The sequence below is a fragment of the Camelina sativa genome, chromosome 11 (assembly GCF_030686135.1).
Source record: "Camelina sativa cultivar CO46 ecotype springtype chromosome 11, ASM3068613v1".
NCBI lineage: Eukaryota > Viridiplantae > Streptophyta > Magnoliopsida > Brassicales > Brassicaceae > Camelina > Camelina sativa.
Window position 1 is genome coordinate 51,091,724 of NC_141890.1, and position 26,720 is coordinate 51,118,443.

General features: G+C 37.8%; 4 protein-coding genes, 1 non-coding gene and 1 pseudogene across 8 annotated transcripts; 5 read left to right on the forward strand and 1 right to left on the reverse strand.

Annotated features, from left to right (window-relative positions):
* Nucleotides 1-720: 720 nt before the first annotated feature.
* On the forward strand, nucleotides 721-1,998 carry LOC147935662 (uncharacterized). Its single transcript, XM_087473086.1, has one exon. It carries the CDS (start codon nucleotides 739-741, stop codon nucleotides 1,996-1,998), a length of 1,260 nt encoding a protein of 419 aa, XP_087329212.1. The 5' UTR covers nucleotides 721-738.
* A 2,035-nt stretch (nucleotides 1,999-4,033) lies between these two features.
* LOC104727408 (GATA transcription factor 5) lies at nucleotides 4,034-6,124 on the forward strand. Its single transcript, XM_087471197.1, has 3 exons — nucleotides 4,034-4,378; nucleotides 4,750-5,080; nucleotides 5,180-6,124. Exons 2-3 carry the CDS (start codon nucleotides 4,769-4,771, stop codon nucleotides 5,876-5,878), a joined length of 1,011 nt encoding a protein of 336 aa, XP_087327323.1. The 5' UTR covers nucleotides 4,034-4,378; nucleotides 4,750-4,768; the 3' UTR covers nucleotides 5,879-6,124.
* A 2,014-nt stretch (nucleotides 6,125-8,138) lies between these two features.
* LOC147935663 (uncharacterized) lies at nucleotides 8,139-9,689 on the forward strand. The gene is made up of 2 exons (XM_087473087.1): nucleotides 8,139-8,711; nucleotides 8,769-9,689. The coding sequence occupies exons 1-2, from the start codon at nucleotides 8,139-8,141 to the stop codon at nucleotides 9,687-9,689; spliced, it is 1,494 nt and encodes a 497-aa protein (XP_087329213.1).
* A 109-nt stretch (nucleotides 9,690-9,798) lies between these two features.
* On the forward strand, nucleotides 9,799-18,937 carry LOC147935664 (uncharacterized; annotated as a pseudogene).
* On the reverse strand, nucleotides 16,528-16,600 carry TRNAE-CUC (transfer RNA glutamic acid (anticodon CUC)). Its single transcript has one exon. It is a non-coding gene; the product is annotated as a tRNA-Glu (tRNA).
* A 1,389-nt stretch (nucleotides 18,938-20,326) lies between the features above and the next one.
* Nucleotides 20,327-26,491, forward strand: LOC104727409 (kinesin-like protein KIN-7H). Of its 4 annotated transcripts, none has more exons than XM_087471198.1 (15): nucleotides 20,327-20,807; nucleotides 21,201-21,344; nucleotides 21,829-22,053; nucleotides 22,142-22,231; nucleotides 22,330-22,430; nucleotides 22,508-22,621; nucleotides 22,705-22,786; nucleotides 22,876-22,943; nucleotides 23,042-23,107; nucleotides 23,191-23,315; nucleotides 23,579-23,915; nucleotides 24,119-24,253; nucleotides 24,328-25,485; nucleotides 25,553-25,860; nucleotides 25,953-26,491. In XM_087471198.1, exons 3-15 carry the CDS (start codon nucleotides 21,846-21,848, stop codon nucleotides 26,281-26,283), a joined length of 3,123 nt encoding a protein of 1,040 aa, XP_087327324.1. In that variant the 5' UTR covers nucleotides 20,327-20,807; nucleotides 21,201-21,344; nucleotides 21,829-21,845; the 3' UTR covers nucleotides 26,284-26,491. The 4 variants fall into 4 exon arrangements, with proteins under 4 accessions (XP_087327324.1, XP_087327326.1, XP_087327325.1 ...); XM_087471200.1 differs by having other exon boundaries at nucleotides 20,406-20,807; nucleotides 23,579-23,961; XM_087471199.1 differs by having other exon boundaries at nucleotides 20,474-20,807; nucleotides 22,146-22,231.
* The last annotated feature ends 229 nt before the right edge of the window (nucleotides 26,492-26,720 follow it).

Here is a 26,720-nt window from a genome sequence, read left to right on the forward strand (position 1 = left end):
TAGAAGCAATTAAAGTAGGCAAAAGGTGCTTAATTATTTTGCCCAAAAACGCAAAAAAAATCTCAATTAATAAAAAGAAATACTAAACATCATTTACACAATGGAGGCAAAGTAAAATTTTGATGAATCTGAATTACTTGAAAAAAATAGAGCCAACGTTTTACATAATTGTTTTTAAACTTAAAATTCAAAAATTTTACATTGGAGCCAATGTAAATATTTTGTGAATCTGTGATGCTTATTTAAGTTTCAAAATTAGAATAGTTTCTACCTTTTATTTCACAATTCTAAATTATGATTTGAGTATGTCACTACTAAATAATGAGAATAATTTTTTGTTTGATTTAAACGAAATCCCACTGACAGAAGAAGCTTTTAGCAATGGCAATGGAGACTTTGCAGTTGTTCCAGGTATTTTTTGTTTTTTATTTTTGGCATAATAAACTGAAGTTAGTTACTGATTAATTTTTTAGTTTCTACTTTTTCTCTGTTAATTCTTCTTAATTAGTCACGTTCTCATATTCTTTGTTTGAGGATAATTTTCTAATTGTTCTATTATTCCAGTTATTTAGGCTCTTTTAAAATTAGTTACGATTTTGTTGTTACATAGTTTAACGTCATGACTTAAACAGTTTAATTTCTAATTTGTTTTCTTAAATCTATCTTCTTAAAACAGAAAACGAAAATGTACAACATTCGGGACAAACCAGAAAAAATCTATCAAATGAAGAGCGATGGATGATTTTCAATGCTTTACTAATGAGGAGTAATGATGGAGTGCTTGGAAGAACTGTTACCAGAGAAGTTTCTAATTACTTTTCGGTGCCTATACTAATGGTGCAAAAGATTTGGCGAAGAGCAATAGAAACGGTTCATAATACTGGAACAGTGGATGTATCTCACCGCAGATCTATAAATTGTGGTCGCAAAATAATCTTGATTGAGCCACACCAAGTCACTGATATTCCGCTCCATAAACGAACAACTTTGAGGTCGATGGCCATAGCTATGAATGTGAGTCTTACAACATTATTTAGACGGAAAAAAGAAGGGTTTATTCGACGTCATACCAATAGCATCAAGCCTCATTTGAAGGAAGACAATCTGAAAGGTAAACTACAATTTTGCATTTCTATGTTGGATAAACATACTATACCTCATGAACCAAAGTTTGTTGATATGTACAATATGGTGCATATCGATGAAAAATGGTTCTACATGACAAAGAAGACGGAGAACTATTATTTACTTCCGACTGAAGAAGAGCCGCTATGTACATGTCAAAGTAAGAATTACATTGGAAAAGTAATGTTCTTAGCTGCTATGGCTCGTCCAAGGTTTGACGAGGAAGGAACGGAGATATTTTCTGGAAAGATTGGAATATTTCCTTTTGTTACTATGGAGCCAGCTAAGAGACGAAGTAAAAATAGAGAAGCTGGAACTTTGGAACTAAAGGCAGTAACATCGGTCAAAAGAGAAGATATAAAAGCATGTTTGATTGAAAAGGTTCTTTCTGTTATTCATGAAAAGTGGCCACTAGAAGATCGAGGGAAAACTATCTTCATCCAACAAGATAATGCAAGAACACATATTGAATGTGGGGATAAAGATTTCCGAGAAGTTGCATCAAGTAATGGTTTTGATATCCAGTTGATGTGTCAGCCACCAAACTCACCGGATCTAAATATTTTAGATCTTGGATTTTTTAGTGCTATTCAATCGTTACAGCATAAAGAGTGTCCAAAAACCATCGAAGATCTTGTTCGTGCGGTAGAAGAGTCTTTTGAAAACTACTCTACGGAAAAGGTAAACCATATTTTCCTAACTCTTCAATTGTGCATGCAAGAGATTATGAAAGTTGGAGGATCAAACAAGTACAAAACACCACATATGAGCAAATCGGTGTTGGAAAGAGATGATCAACTTCCTATACAAATAAGTTGTGATCCTTTATTAGTCAAAAGTGTGTTGAACACACTAAATTTGTCGAACTCGTGAACTGCTCTGTTTTTTTTTCCTGAAAAATCGCTTTATGCTGTTTTGTTTTTGTTGTTGTTGTTTTTCTTTTTAATTATTATTGTCATGTGTTTGGATAATGTTAATGATCGGCACTTCCAGTAGATGGAGACTTCTTGTTGATTAAATTATGATTGATTTTTATTTGATTTTAAAATTTAAGATTTTGACTTAGTGGGCAGATCAATAAGATTATTCGAAATGGCAAAAATATTTTATTTAGATTATTTTTATTTTTATAGTCTTATTAGTTCCTTAAACATCGTAAGAAACCAGAAGAAAGAAACTCACATAGAACAATAGAGAAGAAAGAGAAGCTAAAAAAGACTTGGCACATAAATCTTTAACATAACCAACATAGCCTCTTCTACTTCTTTGTTGGGATCAATCGATCCTTCGTGGAAATAGATCTTTTTGTTTAAATCAAAGTTTCGAGGGTTGCTTGCACTTATTGGGCGATTGGGTTAAGCATATTCTTCTTCTTTGATTTTTTTTCCTTCTGATTTTTTTTTTTGATCCATTCGAGTGTTTAAAATAAATTTATTTTATTTTGATATGTAGAAGTAACAACTGTTCCGGTTTTATAGTGGGTGTTGAGAAGAAACTTTTTTGGGACTAAAAAAAATAAATCTGAAAAATTAAACTTTGTCAACTGTATCGTAAGTTGTAATCTTGGAAACTAAAAACAATAAATTTTAAAGATAAAACACTTTAAAAAAATAAAATAATATTAATTTTACATAGGGATAAGAAGCATCCTATATTTTGAAACACCAAATAAACCTCAAAACATCCAATATATTAAAACGGAGGGAGTATAAATTTGTTGGGATGTTATAATTAATCATCACACGCATTTTCCAAAACTGGGGAGATTTCCATTGCTCTAGAATTCAACAGTTTTTATTATTATACAAAATGCAGATTCTGTATTGCATACAAAATGCCAAGAAAAACTATTGTTCAACCAAAAAAAACAAAAGTAGTGATAGATATGTACTCCAATTTGGATGATGGTAATAATTACTAAAAGATTTTTATCCCAGTTCAACTACTACTAAAATAGTTAGGGAAAGATTACAAGGGAGAATCTACACAATATGAATAATTAAGGTAAATTTGTACAGAGAACAAAAAAAGAAGGAATCTACGCAGATATATATATATTTTTTTAAATTATTTGTTGTCTCAATATAATAGATTTTATTATATGAAGAATAATAATGTATTTATTTTTTTAAATCTTTTTATTAAAGAAAAGAGTGAAGGATAATGTCAGAGAGAGAAAGAAGAATCATTTTCTCGTGGGTGTGTCACTGTGTAGTTTGGAGAGAGAGAAGAGTAGTTAACTACAAGGACAAAGAAAAAAAAGTTGGCCCCGCCATTAGTCTTCGGTTTCTGAATCATCTCAGTTTCTCACTTTGCCTTTACTCCGAAGACATGCTTTTCTTTCTCCATTATTACATCTTTCAGGGGTTGTTCTCGTTATTTCATCCCTCTTTAATCATAAAATTAAATACAATTATACTCTCTGTAGTTGGGGGAAACATTTTTAACTTTAAACTCAAAAAATGTAAAAATCAAAAAACCAATGAGCGGGAAGGATAATTCCCCCAAGATTAGCGGCGATCAATGCGGTCAAGGGCAAACTAGGCATAACCCTGCTACTTTTTTTTATTATTATTTTATTTAAATTTTTCTATCCTTATTTCTATAACTGAGGAAAAGTAAAAACAAGTAAATAAATATCCAAATTATTTTAATCTGATAGAATAGAACAAAGGAAAGAAATTGCCAGCAGGAGGATAAATACGCTATCTCTGAATGACTGACTGACTCAGATTCAGTAACGAAGAAGAAGAAAGATCTTATTTTTTCTCTGTAATAATGAAAAGTGCCGTGTTTTAGAAATATAATATTTATTTTGTTGTTTTTCATTCACGTAAATACGCGTCAAGAATTTATACACAGAATCTACTGATAATACTCTCTCTCACACACATACACAAATTTTTATAGATTTATTGCCGGTTCTGTAATTTCCCATTCTTAGAAAAATACTTTTCTGCCCCCCCCCCCTCCCCTTTTATTATTTAAAAGGAAGAAAAAAAAAAGAGAGAAAGTAAAAAAGCGTTTTTAGAGAGAGATAAGAAAAGGGGGGAGTTTTTAGTAGACAAAAGGGAGAGGCTGAGATTACCAAATTGAATGCTTTACCAAACTCACATAACCATCTCTTCTTGACCCATTTTTTTTTTTTTTCCTTTTTTTCTTATTCTTTTAAGATCTTTTCTTCTTCTTCTTCTTCTTCTCGCCACCGCTCCTTCCTCCTCGTCTCTCTCGTTCGTTCTTATTCTGTCTCAAGGTACTTTTCCTGATTCCTCTCCTCCTGTGTTTGTCTTTTGTTTTAGGGTTTTCTTTCGTTCAAGGGTCTCTCTCTCTCTCTCTCTTACTCTCTCTCTCTCTCGTATGTCTCTTGAATTTGGTTTTTCATTTCAGTCACGTGACTTACTCTGTTTTGTGTGGGTCGTTTTCCGGTCTGCTTCTTTTTTTTTTTTTTTTTTGGGGTTCGCAATTTTCATTTTTATTTTCTCTCGTTCTTTCTCTTGGAATTGGGGAAAAAAGGAACGTTTTTTTTACGTTTCGTTTGAAAAAAAGAATGTGAATTTATATTTGATATCAAAGATTGAATTCTATTTTCCTTTTCTTGTTGTTGTTGTTGTTGTTGTTGTTTAGGGTTTTCTCGATAGGAAAAATGGAACAAGCAGCGTTGAAGAGCAGCATCAGGAAAGAGATGGCTTTCAAAACCACTCCTCCGGTTTTCGAAGACTTTCTTGCCGTCACCACCACCACCACCGCTCAGAATGCCGACGATTTCTCCGTTGACGACTTGCTTGACTTGTCTAACGACGACGTTTTCGCCGACGACGACACTGTCCTCCTCAACCCTCAAGAACATCAAGACATGGCCCGTGACGAACTCAACGACGTCGCCGGTGACGCTCTCCCTCGTCGGAGCAACGACTTCTCCGGCTGTGACGACTTCGGAAGCGAACTCTCTGTTCCGGTAATTACTTAATTTAAGTTAGATATTTGGAGAATACTTTGTTTGATTTCTTTTTTTTCCCTCTAGTTGAGATTTGTCTCTGTTTTTTTTTGGGTGAAGGCGGATGATTTAGCCAACCTTGAGTGGCTATCTCATTTCGTGGAGGACTCCTTCACGGAATACTCGGGTCCAAACCTCACTGGAACCCCGATTGAGAAACCGGCGTGGTTGACTGGTGACCGTAAACACCCTGTCACTCCTGCCACGGAAGAGTCCTGTTTCAAATCCCCTGTTCCGGCTAAAGCCCGTAGCAAACGTCACCGCAACGGAGTCAAGTCCTGGTCACTTGGTTCATCGTCCTCTTCCGGTCCTTCCTCGTCCGGTTCGACCTCCTCCTCCTCCTCTTCCGGTCCTTCCAGCCCGTGGTTCTCCGGCTCTGAGCTGCTCGATCCTATGGTCACGTTGGAGAGGCCACCCTTTCCCAAGAAGCATAAGAAAAGGTCTGCCGAGTCAGCTTTCTGCGGTCAGCTGCTGCAGCCTCAGCGGAGGTGCAGCCACTGCGGCGTTCAGAAAACTCCCCAGTGGAGAGCCGGCCCAATGGGAGCTAAGACCTTGTGCAATGCGTGCGGTGTCCGGTATAAGTCGGGTCGTTTACTACCCGAATACAGACCCGCTTGTAGCCCGACATTCTCGAGTGAGCTCCACTCCAACCACCACCGGAAAGTCATGGAGATGAGGCGGAAGAAGGAGCCAGCCAGTGACAACGAAACCGGTTTAAACCAGCTGGTTCAGTCCCCACAAGCTGTACCAAGTTTTTGAAGAAATAGGGCCTTAATTAGAGCAGAGATTTAGGATCCGAACCGGTTCAGTTGTTAGCCCCAAGTTAGTTTCTCATTGACTTGTTCTCTTGTATATTACTTTCATTATTTTTAGCATTTACTTTTCCTTTCTTTTTTCATGCTAGGAGTCTCGGTAAGTTCTTTAGTAACTGATTAGGTCAAAAACTCAGTTGTATTGTACTCTTTTTCGCTTCAACTTTTTTCAGTTTAAATTTTCTCATTTCAATGTTTCTGCGTTATGGCATGTTTACATATAGGTTTGATACGTAACATTCCGAAATTTAAAGCTGACTGGGGATATGTGGAGTTAATTTGAAACCGTTCGAATTGGTTTATAACTTTAATTGTAGGGGAACGCTGCATACTAACGCAATTAAATGAATGGACCAAACTATAAGTGATATCATTATGTAGTGTTTCATGGACACGCGACATGTGGCGTTCGTTGTCTCTTTCTTAGTGTTCTATAGTCTAAATTTTTTTAAAAACTCAAAATAACTTTTCAATTTTTTTTGAAACCAAACCAAAACTTCAAAACATGTCGTTATTGATATTTTTTCTAAAACATTGTCTTTTGTTAGTGACTTTCTTTTAGTCTTTGTCTCTTCTTATTCGATGCCGTGACTTGAACTCATGAAGTGGTAACCCTCAAACCAAACGAGCTACAAGTTCTGGCTTCTTTTAGTTTTTACTCTTTAGCTTTGATATCTCTGCACGTGTTCTTAGCGTATATCTTTCGGTCTATGCAAATGAGAGATAATAAATCGTTATATTCATTATTAAATCTTCTAATTTTGCTCATTGACTATAATGCAAAAAAAAATATCACTTTTTAAAGCTTCATATTTATAGACTATAGTAAATTTAGTATACATACGCTATTCAAAGAGGATGGGGGCCTCGTTTGACGGCTAAAATGGTTGACTATAACTTAATTTTGACTTAGTAACATCAAATTCCGTAAACGAATATTCAATTTTTACAAATTTTAGTAGATAAATCAAACCTAGTCTTGACCAAAAAAATAATCAAAGCATTTTTTGTTTTGTTAATCAAACTCCTTTATAACACTTGGATTTTGTATTTGCAGAGTTTTTATTGTGTTATAACTTTTAACACTCCAAAAACAAATTCACGTACTCAACTCAAAAATTTATTTTAGAAATATAATTCTCTTATACTTCTCAGTTTCAACAATAATTTCATTATGACATGAAGCAATTCGGCACAAATTTTAAAAACTATTGTAATTTTCTACAAATATCTTTTATAAATTAATAAATTGAAAGAATATGGATTAAAAAATATTTCATCTTACAAATTGTATTGAAAATACAAACCGACATATTTTGTAAAACAAAATTAAATTTATAAAACAACACTATTTAAACAAAAGAAATATAATGGAATGAACTATTTTACTTTCAAGAACCTTTATCATTTTAAACATTATTAAATTTTTTGAGAAAACACCGACAATGTCAGATAATGATTATTGTTTCTACGAAATTGTTACAACCTAGATTGAGTATTAAAAGAATTATTGAATAATCGAGAAAACGGATTGGATAATATTTCTATGCAATTGTTAGTTCTATAAAATTTACTCGTTGACCGTTGGTTGGGATTGCACGAGGTACCATATATCGTCTATATATACAAATCTAAACTCAAAAATCTTTCAATTAAAACTTAAGTTATTTTCTAACCATATATAAAAAATTGTGTTAGCAAAATACGAAACAAATCAAAAATCATTCAGATTTTTAATCAATACCTTTTTTAGCAGAATGCAAATATTTGGATGATACGTTTACGTTCTTTTGGGTATACTATATCTATATTGTACTATTAAACCACTTTGGTATTGACTATTTGACTTCCAAACCACTCGTAGGCTGTAAACCAAAAAAAAAACCACTTCCAAACCACTCGTAGGCTGTTCACCAAAAAAAAAACCACTCGTAGGCTTAAAAACCAAGCAGCCAAGCAGGAAACAACAGTAACAAAAAAAGTTTTTGTTTAAAAAAAAAATAATAATAAACCGCATGGTTAGAAGTAGAACTTAGAACTTAGAAGTAATATATATATATATATATATATAGGTTAGCAATATAAATTTTTGTTTACAAATAAGACAAACAAAATTGCAAATAGAGATTTGCTACATTTAGTGTAAGGAAAATAATAAAAATTAAATTATTACCAGTATTTATTTTCCAACAGCATAAGAGAGAATGATGGCGACGGCGACGAATACGAACATGCTGGATATTGGAGAAAAGGGGCCTTCGTTGGGTGATCCACCGGATGCTGGAGGTTTGTGGGTGAGTAAGGTCAGAGGTAGCCTTAGAGGAGGGAGACTTTCCTCGAAGCCAGTGATTGGTGATGATTTTGTGACTGCTCGAGTGAATCTGGAATTTTCTTGTGGGGAAGATGGGAAGCCAGCTATTACTATAGGCAAGGAAGTCTTGGAGGCTATGAATGGACTGTGGAAACAGTGCATGATAGTGAAGGTTCTAGGGCGAGATGTCTCGATCTCGGCATTGAATCGAAAATTGCGTGAGATGTGGAAACCAAGCGGTGAGATGCATGTGTTAGACCTCCCACGACAGTTTTTTATGGTACGTTTTGAGAGGGAGGAGGAATATCTGGCAGCGTTAACTGGGGGACCATGGAAGGCGTTTGGGAGTTATCTGATGGTGCAAGCATGGTCTGCAGAGTTTGATCCTCTGAAAGATGAAATTCTAACGACACCGGTATGGATCAGGGTATCGAACATAACTTTGAACTTCTATCATCGGTCTATTATGGTGAGTATCGCTAAGGGGTTAGGGAAACCGGTTTGAGTGGACCTAAACACGCTGCAGTTTGAGAGAGCACGTTTTGCTAGGATCTGTGTGGAGGTGGATCTACGGAGGCCGTTGAAGGGTACGGTGCAGATTAATAGTGAAAGATACTTTGTCTTCTATGAAGGGTTGAGTAAAATAAGTTCAGGTTGTGGTGTGTATGGGCATTTGGTACACACCTGTCCTCGAAAAGTTGTTGCAAAAGAGGTTGTGGTTCCGCCACTACAGAAGGAAGTTCAGGCAGTTCACGAAGGAAATAAGGGTGTGGATGGTTTTACAGTGGTCAGAAGGAATGGTCGGAGAATAGCACCGCCACAAATGGTTGTTGCTTTTACTGTCGGTGGCTCGCGGGGAGGTGGCGAGCGGCAATTACAAGATATCTCACTAAAGGAAACTGCGAATATTGTACTTTCCAATAATTTCGGGGGATTGGAGGAAAATGAGATTTTCTGTGATACTACGGTGGCGAATATTCACTCTGGGTCGAATAAGGAAAATGTTATGAAGGCTCTTATATTGCATATCGGGAAGGGTGTTACGCAAGGAAAGGATGGCACGGATGACATAGGCTTGAATAATATGAGTAGCCTTCCTCGTAATGGGCTTGCTGAGGATAAGGCCCATCGGGCACAAGGGAAGACTAATGGACCGAAGTCCAAACATGTCCGGTCTAATAAGCCTGGTAAGGGATTGATTTTTAGACCTGTACCTGAGAAGGATCCGATGATGATGAATGGGAAGCGGTTACGAGTGGAGACGGTGAGTGTTGGGCGCTCCGGCGGATCTTTTGTGGCTGGGGGTGGAGTCCCGGTGGAGGAAATTGCCTTGAAAGGGCATGATGGGGGTAGTTCCTCGACTACTGCTTTAGTACCTGTTGGGAATGATTTACAGGTTGCTGGTTTGTGTGATGGGTCGCCTTCTTTGGCGAGTCCGCATGCCTAACAGGGTTTCCCGGTGGTTCTGGTTTTGTATAAGGAAGAAGATATGAATTGTCTTTTTGTGGAATTGTCGGGAGGCTAATAAACCCAATTTTTGTCGTTCTATCCGATATATGTTGAAGAGATATAGTACGGATTTGTTGGCTTTATTTGAAACGCATGCGGGAGGGGATCATGCGAGTATAATTTGTCGAGGCTTAGGGTTTGCTCACTCTTTTAGGGTGGACGCAGTTGGACAGAGTGGTGGGCTCTGGTTATTGTGGAGAACGGAGATCGGGGTTGTGGACATTGTTGAGTCTTCAGATCAATTTATACATGTTAGTGCGGTTAATGGTAGCGATGTTTTACATATTGTGGTCGTCTATGCGGCACCAACTGTAACCAGAATAAGTGGATTATGGCGGCAGTTGCATGAAACACTTTGTGGTATTGATGGACCAGTGATTATCGGAGGAGATTTCAACACAATAGTTTGTCTAGATGAGAGGTCCGGCGGCAATGGGCAACTATCTGCAGATTCTCTTTCGTTTGGGGATTGGATTAATGATGAGTCTCTAATCGACATGGGATTCCGTGGCAATAAGTTTACCTGGAGGCGAGGTAAAGTAACACAACAATTTGTGGCGAAGAGATTATTCTGAGTGCTATGATGTGCTCAAGCTCGACTCAAATGGCAGGAAGCAGTTGTGTCACATTTTCCTTTCTTGGTGTCAGACCATGTTCCTCTCTATGTACAGTTGAGTCGAGTAGTAAGTAGGGATCCTTGGCGGAGACCGTTTCGATTCGAAGCCGCTTGGTTAAGCCATACAAGTTTTCAGGCGCTGCTAGAAATTTCTTGGAGACGGGATATTACGACGCCTGAAGCATTACTAGCTTTGAGTAAGATGTTGCAACAGTGGAACCGCGAAGTGTTTAGAGATATTCATAAACATAAGGAGGGTGGGTTTGATGAAAGAGATTACAGAGGTGCAGGATTTGTCGGACATTACTCAAACGGATGAGCTGTTGTAGAAGGAGGATGGATTGGTGAAGGAACTTGATCGGGTGTTAGAACAAGAGGAAGTTCTTTGGTTTCAGAAGTCGCGGGAGAGGTGGATTGGTTTGGGGGATCATAACACAAGCTATTTTTACACTTCCACTATCATTCGAAGGCGAAGGAATAAGATTGAAGCGTTGCAGAACAATGAGGGGGTTTGGGTGACTGACTCAACGGAGTTAGAGACTCTTGCTTTGGATTATTTTCAGCGTTTATACTCTATGGCAGATGTTTCCCCGATAGTTGACAGGTTGTCATGTGAGGGGTTCCAGCGCCTAACAAGAGAAGAGTAGGTTGAGTTAGGGAGTCCAGTTGTAGCGAGCGAGGTGGAGACCGCTGTTCGCGGGATGGGAGCATATAAGGCTCATGGTCCTCACGGGTACCAACCTCTCTTCTATCAGAATTGTTGGATTGTGGTAGGGGAGTCGGTTGTGGGTTTTGTATTAAGGTTTTTTAGACAGGAGAGATGCCTGAAGGTTTAAATGATGCATTAGTATGTTTAATCCCCAAGGTGGCGAAGCCGGAGAAGATAACCCAACTACGTCCTATCAGTCTTTGTAATGTCATTTTTAAGGTCATTACTAAGATTATGGTCACACGGTTGAAGGCAGTTATAGCAAAATTGATAGGGCCGGCTCAATCAAGCTTCATACCGGGCAGGTTAAGCATTGATAACATTGTCATAGTGCAAGAGGCGGTGCACTCGATGCGGAGAAAGAAAGGGCGTAAGGGGTGGATGTTACTGAAGCTAGACTTGGAAAAAGCATATGACCGTATCCGGTGGGACTTCTTGGAGGACACACTCATTGCTGCTGGTTTATCGACGGTATGGGTTAGCTGGATCATGAAATGTGTTACAGAGCCATCAATGAGGATTCTGTGGAATGGGGAGATGACAAAACCCTTCAAACCGAGTCGGGGGTTGAGGCAGGGGGATCCGTTATCCCCATACCTGTTCGTTATGTGTCTAGAGCGACTATGTCAGATGATTGATTGAGCTGTTGCGGGTAAGAAGTGGAAGCCTATTCGTATGCCTATTTTACAGAAAATGCTGAATAAGGCGACGTTTGGGAAGGTGATGGAGCGTGTTTCATCGAAACTTGCTGGTTGGAAGGAACGGTGTTTGAGCTTTGCTGGTACACTTACTCTCACAAAGGCAGTTCTGACAGCCATACCGATCCATACAATGAGTGTTATATCTTTACCAAAGGCTTTACCGGATGACTTGGAGAAGGTGTCACGGTCCTTTCTTTGGAGGAACACATTGGAGAAGCGAAAGCAACACCTTTTGTCATGGGATCGAGTTTGCGCACCAAAAAAGGATGGTGGACTTGGTATTAAACGAATGCAGGAGATGAATAAGGCTTTATTAGCTAAGGTGGGCTACAGATTGTTACATGATCGTGAAACTTTGTGGGCCTGGGTTCTGCGCAGTAAGTATCGAGTGGGTGATACTCATAGTACTCACTGGTTGACACCAAAGAATACTTGGTCCTCTACCTAGCGTAGTATGGCGGTAGGGATTCGAGAAGTGATAATACCGGGTTATGGTTGGGTGTTGGGAGATAGTGGTAATATTCGATTCTGGAAAGATAAGTGGCTGCTGAATAAACCTATTTTGGAACTAATGGAAGTGGAATTACCAATGAGTCGAGTTAATGAATGTGTGAAGGAGTTTTGGGAGGAAGGACGTGGTTGGCTGTTTAGCAGTATTTCACACTGGGTCCCCAATGAGGTGTGTCTGAGATTGAGTGCAGTGGTGTTGGATTGGGTCACTGGTGCCAAAGATCGGTTATCATGGGCAGAAACTGAGAATGGGCTGTTCACGGTTGCTTCTGCATATGATATGTTAACCCGGAACTGTATTGCGAGACCGCATATGGAAAGGTTTTGGAATAGTGTTTGGAGTTCGGTGGTTACTGAACGGGTGAGAGTTTTTCTTTGGCTGGTTGGGAATCAAGCACTTATGTCTAGCTTGGAGCGTTACCGTCGCCATTTGTGTGACTGAGTTATGTGTGGTTTGCAGAGGAGGAACCGAAACTATTCTTCACATCTTGCGAGACTGCCCGACGATGTCGGGTGTTTGGAGGCGGTTAGTGCCACCCAGGAAGCAACAGAGGTTTTTCTCGTTATCTCTGGTAGAATGGATTTATGCAAATTTAAATGTGGAGTCAGGTGCACCAGAGGATATGGTGTGGCCTACTTTATTCGGTATGGCTGCTTGGTGGGGATGGAAATGGAGATGTGGAAATGTTTTTGGGAGGAATGGTAGATGCAGGGACATGATTAAAATTTTTGATGGAGCTGGCCATGGAAGTAGTGGTAGCACATCAGCGGCATCGACTATCAGTTAGCAAGCCGGCCCGTGAGGAGAGGTTAATATGTTGGACGTATCCACAGGAGGGGTGGTTTAAGATGAATACGGACGGTGCTTCACGAGGGAACCCAGGGATGGCTGCTGCAGGGGAGATACTACGGGATGAGTTAGGCGAATGGAAAAGAGGATTCGCTCTACACATTGGGATTTGCTCAGCTCCTCTAGCAGAGTTATGGGGGGGTTTATTATGGTCTGCATATTGCGTGGGGGTATGGGGTACGAAAGCTGGAGTTGGAGGTAGATTCAACAATGGTGGTAGGTTACTTACAGACATGGATTAGTGAGGTTCATCCGCTGTCATTCTTGGTACGCTTGTGACATGGCTTAATATCAAGGGACTGGGTGGTCCGGATTGTTCATGTGCATAGAGAGGTTAACCGTCTTGCAGATGGATTAGCGAACTATGTGTTTTCTCTACAGTTTGGGTTTCATTTGTTGGAGGATCGACCGGATTATGTTGCTGAACTTGCATTGGAGGATGCCCGTGGAGTTGCAGTATCGCGGTTGGTTTGTGTTTAAGTTTACTTTTATTCTTTTGATAATGGGAGTTTTCTCCCTTTGCTCTACCAATAAAAAAAAACCAAAATTGCAAATTGTAAAAATTTGGAATGGAAAGTTTGGGAGTCACGTGATTGACATCCTACCCGCTCCATCCAACCACTTTCCCTTACCCCCGAAGTCTCTTAAGTTTTCTTAACCATTTCATTTGGCCTTTCTATAAAATTATAAATCGTTATGGTCCACATTTTCATTGTTCAAATCACAAACAAAACAAGGCTAATTTTTAGACTCAAATTCATATAAGTAATGCTTTTCCCCAGTTATTTTTAATTTAAGATAATACTACAAAATATTGTTAATAATGGATGGGAGTTTTTCTTTTAGTTTCACAGAAGTTGAAGTTTTGAGGTGTATGCCAAGATTAGAGGGGTCAGTGAGGGCCAACAAGACATGTGAAGGAGCAACATTCTTATCGTCACATTATTTCTCCTCGTTCATTTGACGCTTCGTCTAGTAGAATATTACCACACACCCCATAATGGCATATGACTCTATAAGACTACTTTCACGATATCCTTGCCATGGCTTTTTACGTCATTCAACAATATGGCCTCTGATGAGACTAAACAACTAAAGGATGAACCCACCATTCATCTCTTAATTCTTAACCATCGTGACCATATTGATCTGCTTCCTGTTTTTTGCATTCAATAGTTAAGCAAATGGTAGACTAATACTATTCTTTTTGTTTCATAATACATGTCACTAGATTAAGATCCGCGCTAGAGCACATGTTGAAATTTATTTTATTTATATTATAATTTTTATATAAAATATAATTTAAGTGATTGTTTTTAAAAGTTTTTTTAGATAAAACATTATGCAATAAAATCATATGCTAAATATGATGGCTTGAAAAAAGACACTTATTTTGTAAGTTTTATATTGTTAATGATTCTAGATAATTACGCGTGCTATAACATTGGTTAAAAATTTTATTTTATACGAAATTTGTATATTTTATATTTTAAAATAAAATTTTAATATGTTGTATTAGGTTATATATGTGAAGTTATTTAAACAATGTATATTCTACATCATGACTTGAATGTCATTATAAAACATAATTTTGTAAATTTGAATTTTAATATTCAAATTTTGATCCGTTACTCAGTAAATTTTTTAATTAAATTGATTTTATATTTAAAGAATAATATTACTAAAGCTTGAATATTTTATAGATTGAAGAATTTATATTTGTTTTTAAAATTCAACTTATGATATATACAGAAATAAAACTATTTTTAATTATAATAAATAATATGATAATTTATTTGTGTCACAAAATAGACTCATATATAAAAATAAAATGTGAAGTATAATGATAGTTAACAAATTAATATGTTAAGTTAGATATCAAATTTTTTTATTTGTTGAATACTTTACTAAAGGAAATTGATATGGTAAGTTAGATGATATGATTTTTTAGAATATTCTCTTTAAGATTTTTGGTATAACCTATTTGTAACTAATTAATCTATCATTAATGTATAATCTATTTGTAACCAATTTATTAAAATTATATAGTATACAAAATAATATTGTGTACTTCCGTTTTATTATATAGGGGATTAAAGATTTTTTCACATATGTTAAGAGATTAGTAAACTATACAACTTTCTCTATTGGTTATTTGGTTAGGACATTAAAGTAGTAAATATAAAACTACAGATTTTATAAAAGAGTTGTATTGAAAACTTAAAAGGATATTTTAATCGAACACGGAAAAACAATCCTAAAATAACAATTAATTTGAAAGAAAAAAAACAATTATTTTGAAACAGAGTGAGTAACAAGCAAAACGTCATTTACTCTGAGTTAGTTAATCAAAATGTTTAGGCTTAGTTAATTTTGGGTACAGTGGACAACACGTATTCCTCGCGGAAAGGATTCAGAAAAATGTTAGTAACACAACACATTCATCATAAAGTAATATTTCCGTTCGTCGATTAAGTTAAAAATAAAATAAAATTGGAGGGCAGGACAAGTGTCACGTGCTTTACAAATGTTTGTTACATTTGTGTAATAAAAGACTCTATGTAAAAAAGTTTTAAACTGAAAGTTGAGTCATATCATATCTCGAATTTGGGAACTAGCGATGGAGAAAGACTATTTTTACTATATTTGAGTCACAAGAAGCTATGTACGGTATAACATCTAACTTTCCAGATTTAGGTACACAAGTATTACTGCAATTTTTTTTTGTTTTTCTGTTTTTTTTTATGAATTTTCTTATGTGGATTGCCTATGGGTTTTTTTACATGACTGTAGAAGTCACATGAACCTGACATGTAATTTGCGTTAATTAACAATGTATATTTAGATGTTAGGGTTGGTCAATGACGGTATTTAATTAATAGATAGAGTTAGAATCAAATTATATTGTTTGGTTTATGGGTGATCCACATTATCTGTCAAATTCAAATGAACAGTAATATAATAGATAATGGTATCAATTTTCTAGATGTAGTCTAGCTAGTATCAATGGGGACTCTCGGCCAATTTGTTCGGTACGGCCATTGTGTGTGAGTCCATATATATGTAGAAACAAACTGGAGCAGAGACAAGCGAGAGTGTATGGAACATATGCCTAATGCCTAACAAATTGACTTTAGAAGGAACCGAAATACTACGTCAACGTGTACGGTCTCGGCTTTTGCATTCCCAACGGCTACTTCTGTGGCACCCTAAAATGGGCTTAGCTGAATGAAATTGAAACCCATCAACGAAACTATCGATAGTGGGAGGAGGAGGAGGGGGCCTATCAAAATATATATATATATGTGGAACGGCTAAACAACGACGTTATTTATGTTGTTGCCATAAATGGAACCATGGAAGGGGAGTAAGAGATGCAAAAAAAGTAAACTCCGTTGCCGGTACTCGAACCCGGGTCTCTCGGGTGAGAGCCGAGTATCCTGACCAGCTAGACTACAACGGATTTGTTGATTTGTAGTATAGACTATAGCTAACTTCAAAAACCATTTGCGGACATTTTTATACTCTCAATTAAGCTGCCTTTTTTTTTTTTTTTTGGATTTGTACCGTTTCCACCATTTTGCCTTCTATATGTTTAATTTATCGTCTTAGCTTAAGTTTAGAATGGCTATGATATGAGCGACGTGAGTAGAGCAATAGTCCTTTGCTTTTAAAATCATTCAAAGGATACCTTAGGGTGGTAACTCACAAACGCGTACCTATTTTTTTGATATAGAAAAGGACCAGCGTAAGTGGGTCTCTTTCGTTGGCGTTAGTGAGGCCCAATATTTGGGCTTTTGCGACGAGAGACGATCCTTTTGTGACGATAATGTAGAAAAAAAGGTAGTATAAAAGAAGAAGAAAGAAAAAAGAAGTAGAAGCGTTGACTTGTCCGCAGGATCATGTGACAATCGCGCTCATAATTGAGAAACTGTTGTTTGGTTTTGTCCAGATCCACATCATGTGCATGGCCCTCTAATTTACTATTATTTTAAAAAATGTCTATTTAATTTCCTTCCTCAAATTGGTCCATATCTTATCAAAAATTCTCTTCGGCACTATTATCAAGACAACCAAGACTTTTTCTTTCTCCGACGCCGGTAGAGCTTTTGCTCACCGGCGTCGGACAAAGTCTCCTTCTCTCTGTTTACCTTCCGTTTTTTTGATGTTTTTGGTCCCCTCGCTGGCTAGACGTCTATGCTCCGGCTTGCACTTCAACATCTTACTACTCTCTTTTGGAGCTGTTTCTTTCTCGGTTTATAACCGAAACTCTTTTCCCGACCACCGTGCTTTATCTCGTTGTCCAGATCTGGTAGTCGGAGACCTTGTAGACATTCATCTACAACAACTGTCTGTAGAATCTCTCGCCGTCTCAAATCCCGAATAAAGATCTCTGGTTCTGAGTTTCCGTTATCTCGACTTCTCTATTTGCTAACCCCATCAACTGCTACTCCGACCTGCGGAGGTCGAGATTGTGTCTCGGCGTTTAGCCGAAGAACCTTCTCTCATGGACCTGCAGAAGATCTTGCTGCTTCTGATTCCCTTAGACGGGGATCGAGCTTAGACGATGGATGCTATATCGTTTTCCGCAAAAACCAAACCCATATTTCGATCTCTGTTGGTGTGAGATTTGCCGGTTTATATTCGTTTTCCGACGAGGCAGTGCTAGGATTTCTAGATCTGATGACCGGAGATCAGTATCTTTCCGCGTCAACTATCTCTCCCCTCTTTCCTCCGCTTTCCCTGGTCGCCGGAGAGATCTGCCCCATCCCTCCTCTGATATCCTTCGATCTAGATGTGAGAAATCTTGAGGGAATGGATCTTTGCTTTGTTGGCTGCTCCGGAGCCTCTTTTTCGGGTCTTACAGTTCTGGTGTCGCCTTCGCCGGTGACGTCCATGTCTAACCGCAAATTTTTTTTGCCGTTAACATTGTCTCATATGTGCATCGGAGATATAGATATAATAAGCGGTGGTTGTGTCAGTCCTGGCCTCCGACGCGTTTGCTTAACCGCCAACCTCGCCTCAGCCGGCCGGCGTTGTTGTGACAACAATCTAGGTCATTAAACCTATGGATTAGGGTTGCAATTATTAAATCACTTCTGGGCTAAACCCAATAATTTCTCAACTGGACTAGCATATGTTTTGAGCTTAAAGCCATTTTTGCCAATCAAATTAAGATCAGCTGAGGCTAGATACATTAGTTTTTGGTTATGTACTCTTATTAATTCTATAAGAAATTTAGATTTAAGGCCCAACTTAAAAATCCAATTTCTTTTATGGATTGAAATGCCTAACTCCTACTTAGTGGAGAGCACTTTCCTCTTATACATCTAAAAAAAGAGAGAATGTTGTGTCCATCGAATAAGACATTTATTATCATGGTCACACATTGACATATTCGAAGATAAGCCTCCGAAAGAGACAATAGAAACAAAAATTACTTCTCATCGAGTTGTGATGATTTGTTGTTTGTACTCATTAGGTTTCATCTCGCGTCTTGCTCAGGAAGTTCGACTTTTCCATATTAGTGGCTCACCTCCCTCCACCTCCTTCGCTCATGCTGGTAACTTCCAGGGTCACTCGGCTAGAGATAATATGCGGAGATGCATCTCCATTCCCTTGACTACACATTTTCGTCTCGTTCTTTGTTCTCTGTTATCCACTTGGTTTAGATTTTTCATTGTGGTGTGGCAAGGTGGTTTTAGCTTGGACCATTTCTCCGACATTCGACTTTTGGGAATTCGTTCCCAACCTACATGCTGTCTCCCTCTTTAGGGAGCTGAAGATTCGTCATCTTTAGTGCGACTTAGGTTTTTAAAAACCCGTCGAAATCTTTGTATTCCAGTGTGGCAATTTGTCGTTTTGCGGCCAATGATTCGGTCTTGGTCAGCTTCCCGTCACTTCATGTGGCCTATTTTCTTGGTGGATTTAACTATCTCTATTAGTTTTATTTATTGTTATTTCTTTTGTTATAATTTGATCCGAGTGTTGTGCACTTGTTTAAGCATCACGTCGTGCTTCTGCTTCCTCCTATGTAAGTTAGATGATTGTACCGTGCTCTCTCTCTAGAAAGGAATATCCAAATTTTGTAACTTATTTTAATGGAGTGTTTGTTGAAAAAAAAAAAAAAAAAATTCCTCCCTCAAAAGATTCAATTTTGTAAGACTATACCTTCACGGAATTATAGAAGGATATTAGAAAAATGGCCCATCATACCTACTTGTATTAAATAGTAGTATAGAAAAAGAAAAAAGAACACAAGTCTCTTGAATGAATATACTCGAACTACCGACCAAGCTACACAGTATCGCGCCAGTATTCATGCATGAACCCAACATCTGTATCCAATAAATCCATCCTAATTAATACTAATGTGTTTGAAATTTTACCCTTGGGTTTTTATAGCAACTCTTTTTTCAACAAGCGAGAAAGCAGAGCACAGCATACAATAAAAAAAAAATAATAATAATAAAAAAAAAATTGTTAGTTACACAATAATAAAAAATCTTACACTATATGCTTTTTTGTTTTTTGTTAATATATATTCCACAACGTAAATGTGATTCATCTGATTTGGAAAAAGGAAATCATAAAAGAAATATCTTCTCTAAACATGAAGATGGGGGAATGCATATATGAATATGTATATCGAAGTTGGCTCATTATATATAAATGTAGTTAGGGTATAAGTAAGGTAAGAGAAAAAAAGAGAGCAATGCACATGCATTGCCTCAGGCCTCAGCGATACACACATAAATTTAGTTAAAGGGCACAAAAACGGAACGCCCATGTGCTGTGCTGTGGTTTTGCTTTTTCTTTTGCCTTTTTAATTTTTTTTTTGTACAGTGCTTTTTTCTAATATTCGAAAATATTAGTAATGACGACCTATAACTCTATTAAGTATAAACATTAAAATGAAATGCAAACTCAAGGTAAGGTAATGATGTTTGTTGGTAAGAAAGAAAAAGGAAGAATATATGAATTGAAGCAGAAAGATATGCTCATATGCTTGCTTGCAAAAGCATGAAGAAAGTTTGATTGCTATTGCGACTAGTAACTAAGATCGAAAGGTGATTGAAGACCATCATTATCGGTAGCTACCGATGAGCGTTGCTCAAATTAATATATTTTAATTATTTTCTTTAAATATTATTATATATTTAAATAATAAATCAATAAAAATAAAACTAACCAATCACAAACTTCTATATCTTAGAGTAACGATTCTTCCGGTACCTAACAAAGAAATGCTTCTTACTTTTTGATCTACTGTATTATTATTTTTTAATTTTTAATTAAAAGTAACTGTAAGAGTAACGATATCTATGCTTTCTTTAGCGCGGCAGTTTGGAGAGAGAGAGAGAGATGATGAATTGATGAAAATGCCAGATTGCAAAGTTCGCTGAAACGACGACGATTTTGCGCAGAAAAACGCCATAAACGACGAGAGAGAGTAGCTGTGCATTTCAATTTCCTCCGAATTTCAAAAGACAGAGAGAGAGAGAGACTTGGGGGGGGGGGGGGGGGAAGAATTAGTCGCGGCGCCGGGTTCCTCCCAGGGGATCTCCTCCTCCTCCATTTCTTCTCGGTACGGTTACGGTATACGGGGATTGAGGGAAGGGGAGGGTTTATGTTTATCGGAAGCTACGCACGTACACCGGTCCTTTGAGGTTATTAACAAATTTTGAAATTGAAATTGAAATTGAAATGAAATGCGGCTTTTATTTTTTTTTATTTTTTTTTCAGCTTCCGGATGTTTGCTTTCTTTCTTTCTTTGTGTGTGTTTCCGTCTACGATTTCTCTCAACAAGTTCCCCAATTTTCATTAATATATATATATATATATATATATTTTTTTTTTTGCTTCTCTTTTTCTTTTTCTTCTTTTTGGTTTGGTTTGGGTGTTGTTCTTCTTCATGCTCTCACAATGCATGTCACATTTTCCAATGATTCTTTTTTTTTTTTTTTTTTTTTTTTTTTTTTTTTGAGAAATTTATATATGTTCAAATGCTTAAATGTAAGTATTTCTTGGAATTTTCTCTGTTTGTTTGTATTTGGAAGCAGGTAAAAGGTAAGCCAAAGGTAGGTGTAGTGGTGTCTCTGGAATAATTCTCACTGCACATGGAGTTACCAAAGATTCCTTTCAGCTAGCCAGATCGAACATTCTCTCTAAAAGACTTAAGCGCCTTCTCTGATATCTTTTTCAAGGTAATTTTTTTTGATTTCCTTCATTACTTTATTATAATGTTCTTTTGGTTTCTAGCCATTATGATACATTAATGCCTTAGGCTTCTTGGCACTTCTGTTTAACATGCTAACTAGTAACAAACCAACACTTTGCCAGACTGCTTCTTAGGGGACCATCTCCTCCAATTCCTCTCCTCTTAATGCGTTTTCTTTGAAATTCTTGTGTTTGTCTCTGTCTTATCAGAATAGACTGATAGATAGAGATAAAATGAATCTCGTTTGTTTTTTCGACTTTGCCTTGCATTCTCTCTGTTTATAATTACTATTATAAAACGTGGATATATATATATATACAATTATACATCTTCTTTGACTCGACTTTCTTGCTGCAATGATTGACTTGTTGCGACTAGTATTATTTTAGTTTGTCTCTCTTTTTCCTGACTTAATTTGCTTCTCTCTCTCTCTCTCTCTCTGTGCTATATATATTCTTGTTTTCTTTTAGGGTGGAGGTCGGGTAGAATGATGGCTACTGAAGATGATCAGATGCAAGGACCAATCGTCAGTGAGGAAAAGATTTATGTTTCTGTTCGTATGCGACCTTTAAACGACAAGGAACGTTTAAGGAACGATGTCCCCGACTGGGACTGCATCAACGATACCACTATCATTTACAGGAGCCATCTTTCTATCTCTGACCGTTCCATGTATCCTTCTGCTTACACTTTTGGTAAGCCATTTTAATTTGCTCTTCTTCTCTCTTCCCACCCTTCTTCCTTCATTAGACCTTACTGAGCCTTTTTCTCTCCTCCCTCTAGACAGAGTGTTTGGCCCTGACAGTTGTACGAGGCAGGTTTATGACCAAGGGGCCAAGGAAGTCGCTTTCTCTGTTGTCACTGGCGTTAATGGTATCTCACCCTTCCCTCCTGCTTTTTTTACTCTTTCTTTGCTTTATCATCTCGCTCCCTCTCCTTGTCTTGCATATAACTCACATGCATGTTTTTAGCTAGTGTATTCGCATATGGGCAAACAAGCAGTGGAAAGACTTATACTATGAGCGGAATTACTGATTGCGCCTTGATTGATATATATGACTACATTGGCAAGGTATAGACAAATTACATTATCCTTACATCTTACTACTTCATTTTCGAGGCTTGTAGTTAAGCATTTACTTTCTGCAGCACAAAGAAAGAGAATTCATTCTAAAGTTCTCTGCCATGGAGATCTACAATGAGTCTGTAAGAGATCTCTTAAGTACAGATACTAGTCCACTCAGACTTTTAGATGACCCTGAGGTATATATGATCCTTTCATTTTGTACAAATGATCTTTTTGCAGTCAAATCTCTCATGCTGGCCAATTTCTTTCTTTTTGACAGAAGGGGACAGTTGTTGAGAAACTCACAGAGGAAACTCTGCGCGACTGGAATCATTTCAAGGAGCTCCTATCTGTCTGCGAAGGTAAAGATCATCCAAAATGGTATCTCAAAAATCTATACTAGCTATAGATGTGTTGCAACAATATTGACAAAATGTCTAACCATTTACAGCTCAACGGCAAATTGGAGAGACAGCTCTAAATGAAGTTAGCTCCAGGTCTCATCAGATTTTGAGATTTGTAAGGCATTTTGCTGATTTATATCTATTGTTTAACATAGCCTTCTTCATGATGTTTTTTTTTTTAAATTATATCTTAGTACTCCTACCTTTTTACAGACAGTTGAAAGCTCGGCTCGTGAATTTTCCACCAATGATAAGTTTAGTACACTTACAGCGACAGTGGTACATATCTTTAAACCTTCTATCAAATAATATACTAAAACTTCAATTGAAGGGTATTTATTAAGCAACTAATTGTCGTGCAGAACTTCATTGATCTTGCTGGAAGTGAACGTGCATCTCAATCATTATCAGCCGGCACAAGGTTAAAAGAAGGTTGTCATATAAATCGAAGTTTGTTAACACTGGGAACGGTGATACGTAAGCTAAGGTGAGATTGTAAGCACTTAGCTTCCACAACATCTTCTTTGTTGTGACAACTTAGATTAATATATCTTCTTTGAGCCTAAAAAGTAAATTTCAAGGTCTACTAATCCGTCCGAGTGGCCATTTGTTGTTCCTCAAACATAGGGCTTATACCTGTGATCACCTTGTTTATGTTAGTTTGTTGTATTGTTCTTTTCAACAAGGCTCCTTCTTTTTTTCTTCTGATCCATTATTAGCTTAGTAACTTATGTGGTTTACTTCATGCAGTAAAGGAAAAACTGGGCACATCCCATTCAGAGATTCAAAACTAACACGCATACTTCAGTCTTCTTTGGGAGGAAATGCAAGAACTGCCATTATTTGCACTATGAGTCCTGCGAGAATCCATGTTGAGCAATCCAGAAACACACTGTTGTTTGCGAGCTGCGCAAAGGAGGTGACAACAAATGCACAAGTGAATATTGTCATGTCTGATAAAGCTTTAGTAAAACACTTGCAGAGGGAGTTGGCTAAACTGGAAAGTGAGTTGAGAAGCCCTGGCCAGGCGTCTATTGTTTCTGACACAACTGCATTACTGACGGAGAAAGACCTCGAGGTTGAAAAGGTAGCTGGATGTACTTCAATCACCCTTTTAAGATCTTAAGAAACAGGTTGTACCATGACCTCACTATTATATAAATCATATTCTTTGGACTGCTGCTTAATACTTTTTCCCTGCGTTTATTGACTTGTCTTGCTCACAATCACAATCTAATTGACCTATAGTTTCCTCGAGGTCTGAGTTATGATCTATCCTATTTCTTACAGCTAAAGAAAGAGGTATTCCTACTTGCACAACAACTAGAGCAAGCTCGTTCCGAGATTGAGGATCTTCGACGAATGGTTGGAGAAGAAAAACAACGAGAAAAAGAGGCACTAGCAACAGAAACAATAGAGTTAGATGTATGTTATTATCTCTTGTTAATTTTACTGAAATATATCCTTTTACTGCCACTTATTAATTCGTTTCTTTCCAGATTCTTCTGGAACATCAATACCCCAAGCTGCGAGTGCGTAGTACATGGGACTCTGAAAATACAACACCACTGAGCCCTATATCAGCTCACCGCTCCAGTATATCTCCACGATCAACTGAATACAGTTATGAAGAGAACGTCTTCCAACTATCAGATTTTAGGATTGACTCTACATCAAGTAGTCCCCTTCAACAGCTTGCGTTTGTAACTTCTTTCCCTAAGGTTCCACTTGACATTCACGGGACAGAAACTATACACCAATCTCATGTTCACATAGAGGAGATTGCAGATCAACCTCATGTTCAGGAGGATCCGTTTGATGAAACGGCTGACGAGAATTCTTCGGAGGATAACTGTAGGGAAGTTCGGTGCATAGAAACAGAGAAGTCAGATATCACTATAAGTCCAGAGGAAGATATACCCGAGAGAAGTCCAGGCAAATGCGAGGCTGTACATGTACAAGAACCAGTATGTGTGACAGAGCCAAAGAACTTACAACTCCCCACAGAAGTTAAAAACGAAGAAGAAGAAAGGGTAAAGGAAGTCACCGGTGCCTCTCCCCAACCAAAACAAGAAAGCTATCTCAAAGAAAATCCTCCACTCTGTGATTTTGAATGTTCTCCTGATAAGTTGGATACAAGCATGTCTAACCTGAGAGGAAACCCGACGCCTCCAGAACTTATCACTCCCTCTTCTGAAAAGCCTTTCTTTTGGAATAGGGAGAGAGATTCACAACCGTTAGCAGGCATGAGGCTGACTAGAAGTCAAAGCTGCCGAGCAAGCTTATTATGGAGCTCTTCCTCCTCTTGGGTTGAGAAAGATGCTGATACACCGCCAAGCTGGTACGAGAAAGAATTTGTCAAAACAGCTGAGAGAAACCTGGAAATGTGCGACATCAAGAACGAGAGGTTTCTGCAGGATGAGTTTAGCGGGAGGAGAATGCCAACAACTTGGTTTGAGAGAAGCTTGAGTGACACTGAAACGGCGCATGCTGCTTCGCATGGTATCAGTAACGAATTGGATTCGCCAAATGAATCACTGTCCCGGCCATCTGATGCTTCTGTATTTGAGCTCCAGACAAGTGGTAGAGCTTCAATAAGCCAGGACAGAACAGAGGAGACTGCTGCTCAAAAAGACAAGCAAATCATTCATCGCTCGGTTAGTTTTGCTTTCATAATTAAAAATCACTCAAGTCAGTGTGATTGAACTGTTCATTTGTGGGCAGATGGAGGAAATGGAACAGAAGATCTTGGCCATGAGTTCAACAAAGAGTTTCAAGGACGCAGCGATGGACCCAATACGAGACTACTTAGACACGCCCTTGAATTGGCCGGTGGAGTTCAAGAGGCTGCAGAGGGAGATAATAGAGCTATGGCACGTGTGTAACGTCTCTATGGCACACAGAAGCTACTTCTTCCTTCTGTTCAGAGGAGATCAGAAAGATTGCTTGTACTTGGAGGTAGAGCTCCGGAGACTTAAGTACATCAGAGAATCTTTTGCTCAAAATAGCAACGATATGACCCTCAGCTCCTGGTAAAAATCGCATTGTATTGCTTTATCTTAGTTAATAATTTTTAGGTTTAGTAAAACACTCAAGTAAATATATATATTGTTATACCAAGCAGCAGGAGGGCGTTGACGAGGGAGAGGTATACGCTGAGCAAGCTGATGCAGAGGAAACTGTCGAAAGAAGAGAGAGAGAACTTGTTCTTGAGATGGGACATTGGGCTCAACACGAGGCACAGGCGGGTCCAGCTGGCACAGCGGCTCTGGTCGGATTACAAAGACATGGGTCATGTCCGAGAGAGCGCCTCCCTGGTCGGTAAGCTACATGGGTTCGTGGACATGAATTTGACTTCCACAGAGATGTTTGGCGTCAGCTTTGCTTTCAGACCACCTCGTCCCAAGAAACCCAGTCTTTGGAAACGCAGCGTTTTGTCCCTCTCCTTTTTGTAAACTTAACTATATCTAAAAGCCCACGAAACAAACCTTCTTTTCTTTGATTTCTTGTTCATTTAAATCGTCTCTATCCAATTAGTCAATTAGTCAATGTGATTGTGACTTGTGAGCAAGTCTAAAGACCATATCATACATACGTATCATATATTCCTCATTTATTTATTGTCTATAAATATACAACGACCCGACGACGACCTTTCGAACACATATCTTCTTTTTTTTTTTTTTTTTTTTTTTTTGAGGCAAACTTCGAACACATATCTGGTAGTTCAATGTTTATATAAGATTCATGCAAGTCTTTTTTATCTCTATTTACTCCAACTCACTTTTTACATATATGACCTTCTGGCTGACGAAAAGACAAGAATTTTATCCATTTTACATTAAGCTATATTATACTAGATCGGATCATAGCTTCCTCAACTAGTATATAT